Here is a 10,916-nt window from a genome sequence, read left to right as displayed (position 1 = left end):
CCTTATTCTTGTGCCTTTTGATTGATGTATAATGTGAAGATGTCAAAACATTTGTTACAAATTAAAATTAAATTTATAAAACAATGATATTTATATTATTTATTTCCTATTTGTTGAACATAATGTAAAAGCTACTAAAAAACCAATGACGGTTGGAGTCAGGCATACAGTCCACCTGATGATAAGTGATAACGGTGGCTACAGTTAATGCTTAGAATACCAAGGGTATCAAGTGTATGTTGCTAACACTTAAGAGATGGGGCCCCTTCTGCAGAACTCCAATTTAATTTTAATTATTCTATTTAGACGACCTCGGTGATCTAGCGGTCTGGCACACCGCTTTACGTCCGATGTCTCGCACGGCACAAACATTCATGAGTATGATTGTTTGTATCGGTCTAGGTGTTTTGTATGTATAATATATATGTATTTACGAAAAAAAATTATATATGTAAATGTCATCAGTTACTTGTACCCGTAACATAAGTTTTAGCTAGCTGAACTTGGGACTAGATGGCGCTGATTAGCAGACGGGAACAAAAATTTTGTTCTGTGGATGGGAACATTATCTCAGTCCTCATTAGAAACAAATAAATCTATCTTACATACTATATAAATATTAACTAATTATTTTAAAGCACATATAGATTTTTTAGATAAAAGGGTACAATGAAAAACAGTCATAGTGTTTCTAATAATGTTATTTTTACAATAGTTTTAAATGTCCAGTCACTTGATCAACAATATCCTTTGGTGCCGGTCCCACACCCAACACTGTTATAGAGTTTGCTGCAATTTGTGTTCTTCCAGCATCCCTTATGAGAGATGTAATCAAGCCCATCTTCTTAGCGTTGTCCGATATTTGTTTAATTTCATCAACAGAGTCAGTTTTAAGAGCGATTTTAGCTTGACCAGTTAACTGCCATAGCTTCAGACCTTCTGGATCCTTCTTCTGCGCCTTTTCAAATGCTCCCACAGCGGCATGCCCACACTGTGCTGCTATTTTACCTTTACTCATATTCAGATCTGTTCGTACAACCAGCACTAGTTTATATTCAGTATTTGATGCAAACTGTGGAAGAACATTTTTGTAACAGTTAAAATTACACAGTAAATAGGTATTAACAGAAAGTTCAAGAAATAGCTTAGCGATAAGACCACCTTCTCTATCAGTTCATGTATATGTACTATTTTAATTATTATCTTTATTTGATGCAATAAAGAGTACCAATAAATTTATTCACAGGTCAAATTACAAGTAGTACATATATTGGAACTAAACAAATAAATTGCTGTGAGCTATAAAGTTAACCTTTTTATGGCCTTCGCAGTGGTGGCAACTGAACTTCCACCAACAAGATACTTTTTCAGTGCGTATACGGATAATGCTATACTGATACCGCATCCCAAACCGGACCAAAAAGATGAATTCACGTCCATCGTTTGCTTTTATAATAAATTACTGTCTACAAGTATTAGTATGAGATTATAATTTTCATTTGTTATATGAGTACAGCTATAAAATTATAGTATAACCTAAAAATATGTTACTTTATACATGTAAATAAAAGAAAGGAATATCAATATTCAATATTCTCCACAGGACCAGCTGTCATGTCACAGTTCATATAATTACACGACAGCCAGATTGATTTGAATGACGTTATGTTGTCGTCTAATAGAAGTCATTATTATACAGTGGATTTTGTTGCAGACTGTGATTATTTACAGTAGGTATCTAAATAATTATTCCTTATTATTGTGTCAAATCCAAGTTAAAATCGAATTATTATACGGATTTCCTAATGAAATAAATTAAAACTATTATTTGCTATTTTTTTAATCATGGATTCTTGAGTTTTGAAGTCTCGATCCTCTGCTTCGTGCTATATTAGTAGATTATAAGGATAATAAATTAACTGCTTAATTTGTATTTCCAGTTAATTGTGGAAGTAAATACTTTTCATTTCGACTTTCTGTGGCCATCAGATTAGTGATAACCGATTCTACTGAATTATCGACAAAGACTTGAAGTCACTGGTAATAAATAAACTGATACTGCCCTTAATTTTGCTATCCTTATTAAACATTTTAAAATCAAAATGTTTAAATAGTTACACTTAATTTTTTTTCAAAGATAAACATTATAATCTTAATTTACACAATAAAATGGGTACATCACTAGCCGCTAGATTGAAAAGAATGAGAAAAAAAATAAATGAACTCCGTCTTCAGTGCGCTTCACTTGTGTTTTTTTCTAATTTTACTGTCATTAAGCAGATAATTTGATGCATATTTCATATGCAACAGTTATTTTGACTATATATCGTGCTCTATTATGCTACAAATTAATACGGGGAGTGCTCTAAGTACTTCTAATAACTAAAATCAATAACAATCAGTGACCAACAAAGGTACGCTTGTTTGCTTTTGCAGACATATAACCTGTGTTTTGTACTAGCGTCCGGTTGGCGTCTGTCACAATTTGCAAGAAATTGTTTAATATTTGTTATTTTGTTTGAATAGCGGTGTGCAAATGTGTTTTATAGTGTTTGCTGTGTGTGGTTTATATTTCGGTTTCTGTTTTTAGTTACCGAGATGAATTATGAAGCGGATAGGGCCATGAATCAGAAACGTTTGCGAATGGAGGGCGAACCGGGGCACGGTGTTGTTCAGGGGAATGGTTTGCCGCTAAATTATATAGGTAAGTTATGAACTAACATTCGCTGGAAATGTGTTAAGAATGCACTCTTAATACATTGAATATAATGTTATAATAATGTTTAGTTGATACAACGACATTCATGTACGATTTTCGCTCCAAGACATCTGTGTATAAATAACGCAAACTTGTGTGTGAAGTATTTTAAAAAGTTCTTTAAAACTAGAATATATATTTACAAAAGTTAATGAGTGTTGTTTTTACTTTAATTACTTATTGATTAAGACTAAAACAGAATATTAAACTATCTATAAACAAAACAGCAGATTCTACTAAAATTCATGTCAATATTTACCAAATTTACTAAATGATATTTTAATGTTGTCTCCAAGTATTATTTTTTATAATATTACATACACTTTGATGCTTATATATGTACATGAACATTCCAAAGGCTTACAGAGTAACATTGAGTAAACATGATTGGATAGTTGGAATAAAAAAAAAAAATAGATTAGTGTATTAAAACCTAATTTATATTTTATTTTTCTATTTGAAATATAGTACAAAATTATTTCATTTATATATCATTATTGATGCTAAGGAATATGTGGTTTATGGTTTGTTTATAATTTGCTTAAATCTCACAGAACTGTGAAGTGTCTTTATTTATCAATGTCTTTATTGCTTAAATTTTTGGTTATTCTATTTTTATTAATATCTAAAAATTATTCATGCCATGACTAAAATAAGAGTAAATAAACATATCACAAAAAATGTCCCATTAAAATCATGCAACTTCAAACTTTTTTGCTAGTTTTTGTTCTAGCTTCAAGTTTTAATGTCAGTTTGGTAAGAGTTTTTTTTAAATCAATCTATTTATTTATAAAGAGAGAGAGAGTAGAGTATGAAAATTAAAAATAAAAATTACTGCATTGAACTTAGTGCAGGAATTGCTGTTAAAATGTTTTGTATATAATCATTAATATAAAGTGTACAAATAAATAAATAAATAAATATGGTGATATATACATATAAAACTCACAAAATTAGGGGTGCCCCTGATGTAGATGTAGTCATGTGGTTGTATGTATGTAGCCCCTAGTTGAATAATGGATATTGATTTATTGTATTTATAGATAATGAGGGCAAAGCTACAATAAAGGTATATCATAATAATATACCTGGACAATTTACATAGCGCTATCTAGTCACAAACTAAACAACTTGTGTTATGGGTACTAGAAAACTGATAGATATACTTTGATATATTTTTTGTTAATAAATATATATACATAGAGAACACACAATACACACAATCATACTTATGAATATAAATGGTTATACCATGTGAGGAATCAAACCCACAATCATCCGATGTAGAGTGTCAAATTCCTATTCCACCAAGGTCAATGTATATATATATCTTCATACATATGTTATTAACACATTAATTGCTGAAAAGTTGCCTGCACTAAGTCAACCTATGGACTCACAATAAGTTGTGCTAGCTTTGAAGCCATGGTACTGCCCTGTGGGTATTCATCTACTCTTTGGGCGCACGTGCACACATGACACCTAAGTTCTAGTCACCACTTGATGAATTTCGGTGTACACAGGAATAGCCTAGGTTTAATTCTCCTTGCAAATTCTCAGCAGCTGAAGCGTGAAATGCTAACATGTGGGTGATAGAATGAAAGGTCTGTATGTATGAGATTAATGAAACAACTGATAAAAAATAGTAAATACTTATAATGTAGGTAGTAAAAGCAATAGTGGAAAAGTGACAATAAAGTATGTGACAGTACTAAAAGAAAAGTAAAGAAAAGATATTCAAAACTGATACTAAAATTAATGTATAAGGAATTAAAACTTATGTTCAGTCTTTTTAGTATTTACTTTGTTATTGGAATATGTTAAGTATAGCATCGGCAGCAATAAGCTAAAATTGAAACTTCTAACAATGTCCTTTAATGTGACGTGACCAAAGCTACTCTATATGCTGAGGGGCCACCAGTGTTGGATCATAGGATGAGCATTAATTGCAGGGGGCACCTCGTGGAGGTGAACCTGACAGTATATTAGTAAAAATCAGTACACATTATTAACAATCCCCCCCCCCATCCCCCCCCCCCCCAATCCGGCTGACAATTATTATTGTTTATTTTCTCACATGGTAGACAGTTCTGACAAAAGTTATTAAGTCAACAGCACTTTCGGTCATGAAACTCCAATGATACATTTCAAATGAGTTGTATAATAAAAAAAAATGGCCATACAAAAGTTATTACAATATGTTTATTTGAATAAAGAATATTTATAATTCCATTTCTTAAATTTAATTATTAAATATAAGTCATTTTTTTCCAGATAATGGCCACCAAATACCGTACCAGCCTTATGCAGGGGCGTACAATACCCACTACCCACCTCCAGATGCATTTGCAGCATACGGACCACCTCCGTCCGGGGGTTACGCGCCCCAGAACCTGTCGTACGCGCCGCCGGCCCACCAGAACTACCCCCACCATCAGTCCTTTCCACCACAACAGCCCCAAGCTCAACTCCATATGCCCCAGTCTCATATGGGTAAATATAGTATGTAGTCGATTTAAATTATTATAATTAATGTTAATTGTATGATAATAGCAAGTATATTGTAAGTATTATTAGTATATATTATATGCTTAATATATTTGTAACTTTTTAATCGAATTAAGTGTTATTTTCCGGTAGTTAATTTCACTACTTGATGGAATCCGCTACAATTAGCATATGTGAAACTTTGAAACCGCGACTTGCGAGTCGCGGTTTGGTCGCCGAAGTGTCAACACTAGGCTTCCAAGCTATATCTGAACTCTATTCAACGCCTGATGATGCCTCGTTCGGAAGCGAAACACGTGTCGCAATATGGGTGTAGATTCAATAACAGTCGGAATTTGATCACCATAGAGAAGGTCGTAACGGTAGTCAAGTTTCTGCATTGAATATTTGTGGTCTCACACATGCTAATTGTAGCGGATTTAAACAAAATAATAAATCCATCAAGAGGTATATTTGTAATTGGCTAACTTGTAAAGATATTTTGATGAATGTAATGGACATGTCTTTGTATGATGTGTAGTATTCATTCCATCATCTGCCTGATGGTAGACAGTTCTAACATGAATGTCACAGATTATAAATGACTAATGTATAATATAATATTGGTTGAGAATATCAAGTGATCACTTCATCACGACATAGATGGTTGAGTTACCCCATTTTTTCCATATATTTTTAAACCATAGTCACTTTACTCTCGATAACAAAAACACCTTTTTTTAAATTGGATCTTAATTTACTGGTACACTCGTCTGCGCTAACAGTATGCGCTGGCGGGGTACCAATGAGGTTGACAAGATGTGTATGAGATCAGGTCAATTAGTTGATCGTGGTAAATTCACTAGGAAATATAACCTGATGTCCTGACATGGTACATTTCTAGCAGTAGGTTAATTTATTAATCCAGATTACTAACAATCCGCTTCTTCCCCAGTCCAAGGTTACGGAGATGTAGGCGTGCACAAACCGGCGTGGCCGCCCCAGACCCATCTGTTACCACCACTCGACACCCAGAAACCACTGGACGTGAAGCAGCTAAAGCCCGAAATCAAGCTAGAACCCGCCGATTCGCAGAAGAGACCGCATCCGGAGAATGAGATGATGGTGAGATTCGTAGCGTACTTTTCATGTAGTCCACCATCAGACACGGTGACTTGGACCTCAACTCAAAGACTATAAAGGGCCGTAAAACCAACATGGTATGTAGAGCCTTGTATTACAGACCTACTTCGAATGCAAAGAACATTTTTTTTGCCACGACAAAATTTACTACACTTCGCCCTGGTATCACTTATACAACATATAATACATACATGTAGTGTTGACTTATTTGTTATTTAAATTTCATTATATCTCCTAGTATATTAGTTGTTACCTCCATAATATCGAGTCGTTAACTAAAGCTCCACGTCTTTACTCCGCGACGTCTACAAGTTGAATATCCTTCTTAAGCTTCACGGACCGCGTGCGGCCGGCGCGAGACGACAGTTGAATCAACTCTCTAATAGTGTTACACATATACTGCAAACATAGAAATATTATGTAAGGAGGATGATTATCACATAATAAGGTCGATGGATCCTGTTATGCTATATTCCTTATAAGGCCAATTTATTAAAAGATCATATTTCAACAATTGGTCGTAAAGGAAGTATTGTTATTGTAGCGAGGTGGTTATTCTCTTCACTGTAGCGTTATATATGTTGTGATGAGGTGACGCTACATAATATATTATTTATTGTAGTATGTAGGTAGTGAGTATACCAGTAAAATGATTGCACTATTTATTAGACATTATTAAGTTTATTGGTGGTGTGCTACATGGTTTTAATAACGCGTCCAGTCGACGCGGAGTCGGGACGTGGACTGATTTTTCACTCAACTTAAATCTATGTCAGTGGAGACGTAAAGTAATGGAAGGGTCTCAAGTGTCGACAGAAATATTACAAGTGTAGGCACACTATTCATTTCGATACAAAGTCAAAATCATTTATTCATATAGGATTTTTCGACCCTCCGTGGTACACCAACTATACATATAATTCTTTCGAAATTCTCTAAATTATAGCAAAGACCATATAAAAGTCATTTGGTTGTTTTATAAAGAAAGCGATGAACATTTTACGAAAATTGAGCGGATGAACGAGTATTAAATTTCGCACACTTTGTTTATAGATATATCCTTGTAGATAAGGAGTACATGCTACAATGCTAATATATTTTTTAAATTATGATTATAAATACATTATTAAATCAATAAAAAAAAAACATTACACTACCATGTACTTGACACACACAGTTAAGTTGAGAATAGTTTATTGTTGTTTGTCTTTAATATTATTTGTTTACAGTCTTACTGAATGTGAAACAACCTATAATTTAAATAATTTATGGTCGAATTCCGACCATTATGCGACCACTATTGTATTAAATGTAAAATAAACAAAATGTTGTAGCAGGGCGGGGACATGGATCAACCTAAAATTAAGATCAAGACTGACATCTTCAAGCCTGATGACTTGGCGCACAGACCTCCAGTCGAAAAACCACTTGGTGAGTGTAAAAAATAATATACTACTATGGTTATTCTTATCTTCTCTCTTCCCTAATTCTTGTCCTTTATTTTATGACGCTGGTTCAATTCCCGAAGAACTATTTTTATCGATTTACATGTTTTCTATATACTACTATCTGACCTGGCAAACATTGTCCTGCCATATGTAGTAATCTCGTTAAAAATAGGGGTGATGGTTTAAGGGTAAAAATGTAGGATTCATGTATTATTTAAATACAGAATTATAAAATTATTGAAAGAAAAAAAAATATAGAGGGCCACCCTTATCGTTTAAGCATATTTTGTTATCTATATTCATACCTGATGAATATAAATAACAAAATATGGTCAGACCTACTGAGTACACATATAAAATTGTATCAAAATAGATTAACGCGTTTCGGAGAAATATTGCAACTAATACTGTGACGACTAGAACTTTATAAATATATAGTTTTATATATATTTATGTAAAAAACAAAATAATCTAATTGCATTATTATAGAATGAATTTTATTTCAGAAAATGTTCAAAAATCTTTGGAGCCCCACAAATTGGATCAACAGAATAAAGGTAAGTTGCTACTTTATATATCTTTCTATTTACTTATGATACTGTCATTAGAATTTATTTAAATACTAGTAGTTTGTGTTGCCAAGCTTCAATTAAATTGGGCTGCAAATAATTTATATGGAAAAAAATATATCTTTACATAATATAAAACAAAGTCGCTGTTGTCGTCTGTTGGTTTATGTCTTTTAAATTACGCAACGGATTTTAATGCAGTTTTCAATAGTAGATTGAGTGATTCAAGAGGATGGTTTGTATGTATAATAAATATGTATAGAACAAGACGTAATATAGTAAATAAATATGACTTAAATTTAAGTTTATATAAATAGAATAAATAATTTTATATTCTATTCTAGTAATTGTTAAATGTGAACCATAAATGTTAAATGTAACTTTGGATATTTTCAGATGAAGTCCACCTAGCTAGTGAAGCGAAGGCCGTGGATAAACCTACAGGTATGTTGACGCGATAAAACACGCGCGATCACGAACTACACGTTTTTGTAAAGTGTAAAGGCAGCTAATTAATTTCTGTACACGTTTTAAGTACAGTTATTTGATAATTGTTCAAAATTAATATTTAAATGCCATTTTGTTGTGTAACATATTAGATTAAATAATTGTAAAAATGAATGTGACATATATTCAGATAATGTTACTAGCAAATAAATTTTATTTTAATTAATTTAGAAAGTTGTCTGCTTTTGGCTAAATAGATGATGATGATGATGACGTACTAAATCGCGCGCGCTCCTTATCACGCGTGAAAGAACGTGTCGTGTAAAGGCAGCTATTGATTTCTATGTATTTTAGGTACAGGTAGTCCAAAAGTGTTTAGAAATTATATTTGCTTGCCATTCCGAGCTTAAACATTGTATGAAATGCATAGAATAATTGTATGCATTTCATATCTCCTGGCTAAATACATGATGATGATGTGCTAAATCGAACGTGTCATGTAAAGGCAGCTAATGGTCATGATATTACAGAGGCTAAGGCGGAAGTGTCGGCGGAGCGCGTGACGGATAATCAGCGACCGCCCGAGCCGAAAACACCCACAGCCGAGAAACCGTAAGTCGACACTGAACATGAGATTAAAACTTTATTGCTCCTCTCGCATAAAATGCAATTCCATACATTAATTAGACTAATACTAGCTGTGCCCGTGATTTCACCCGCGTTAAAATTCATTATATAAATTTTAATAAAAAATATAGCCTATATGTTATTCTAATACATAAATTATATTACTGTAAACACCGCCGTCTTAAACTAGGCTGGGGCTCTTGGGCACACGAAGATTTCCGGGCCCTTTTGGAAAGTAAAAAAAAGCTCATTAGGTATAAGAATATAAGGAATAGGCGAAGTAATCGGTATAATGGCGTAGTATATGCCTTGTAAATACATTCTGATAACATTACTGATTTGTGAAAAAAGTGTAGTGTGCCCGACAAAAATCTTTTGAGAATAAATGTGTGAGAAAAATTGTCAGTCCTTCAGGAGCCCCCTGAGTATGAGGACCCTGGGCACTGGCCCCGTGTGCGTTTATGGTAAAAACATTATTGACTGTAAAGTTTCATCAAAATCCGTTCCGTAGTTTTTGCGTGAAAGAGTAACAATCATCCGTACTCACAAGCTTTCGCGTTTATAATATTATTAAGATAAGATATACCTATAGAGCTCATTGTACTATGGGAAACAAATATACCTAAAGATCATGCAATAAATAAATATTGCGAACTAATAAACGAATTAGTTAAAAACGGCTATGTGGTTAATTTATATGGAGGCAAAGTAGGATCCAAAGGTACCGTAATACTACCATAATCTCTCTACAATCCTCTAAAACATCTTGGGCTGTCTAGAACTGCAAGTTTTATACTAGAATGTGTACTTAGTAGGCTACCAGACTTGGCTGAGCGGGGAGAGAAATCCTCTTTCCCCCAGATATTGGTATTGACTTGTTATAGTAATATCAATTTATTGAAAAAATAGTTTTTTTTGAAAATACTAAGGCTCTGGCGATTTTGTTTCGGCGGAAATAAATAACACAGGTATACATACAAACGATTGCTATGTTTTAGTGTGGAAGAAAGGAAACCGTTCAGTAGTCCAGAAATATCAAAATTAGCAAGTACACCGGGCAAGATACCCACGCCGGGCTCTGAGGTGAGTTTCATGTTTATGAGTATTTATTCCTAAAAGCTATGTCTACATCAGTGTGTTCGTATTCATCTTGTCTTCTTCTGACGTTTGTCTCTTAAACCATAGATCCTTGTAACAGCGCATGCTTCTGGCCCAATGCTATCCATCAATCGTGCAACATTTTGTGAAAAAAAAAGTTTTTTATTAAAGTAAAATCAGTTACAATTTGCATTGTGGTTGAAATTATCACTATATTGAATTTTTATCGAATATTATCTATATGTATAGGCAGAACAAACAAAATTGATGATTAGATCCATGTTCTAAAAATGTTACTATCCGAATCACATTCAGCAGCGCTCCGCTGTCTTACTTCCC

General features: G+C 33.4%; 2 protein-coding genes across 2 annotated transcripts; one reads left to right on the top strand and one right to left on the bottom strand.

Moving 5' to 3' along the window:
* Window positions 1-686: 686 nt before the first annotated feature.
* Window positions 687-1,628, bottom strand: LOC131855154 (peptidyl-tRNA hydrolase 2, mitochondrial-like). Its single transcript, XM_059206400.1, has 3 exons — window positions 1,324-1,628; window positions 1,162-1,164; window positions 687-1,072 (listed from the first exon to the last, which is right to left on the bottom strand). The coding sequence occupies exons 1-3, from the start codon at window positions 1,438-1,440 to the stop codon at window positions 707-709; spliced, it is 486 nt and encodes a 161-aa protein (XP_059062383.1). The 5' UTR covers window positions 1,441-1,628; the 3' UTR covers window positions 687-706.
* Window positions 1,629-2,498: 870 nt separating this feature from the next.
* LOC131855143 (uncharacterized) lies at window positions 2,499-10,562 on the top strand (the record flags this gene model as incomplete). Its single annotated transcript, XM_059206388.1, has 8 exons — window positions 2,499-2,704; window positions 5,033-5,260; window positions 6,201-6,370; window positions 7,726-7,819; window positions 8,343-8,393; window positions 8,802-8,849; window positions 9,383-9,464; window positions 10,478-10,562. Coding segments are annotated over exons 1-8 (864 nt in total), but the record flags the coding sequence as incomplete, so codon positions are not given.
* Between the last annotated feature and the right edge of the window lie 354 nt (window positions 10,563-10,916).

Source organism: Achroia grisella, unplaced genomic scaffold, assembly GCF_030625045.1.
Source record: "Achroia grisella isolate CSIRO2021 unplaced genomic scaffold, CSIRO_AGI_Agris_v1 utg1314, whole genome shotgun sequence".
NCBI lineage: Eukaryota > Metazoa > Arthropoda > Insecta > Lepidoptera > Pyralidae > Achroia > Achroia grisella.
The sequence above is the reverse complement of the archived record's forward strand: the minus strand, read 5'-3'. Positions and strand labels throughout refer to the sequence as shown.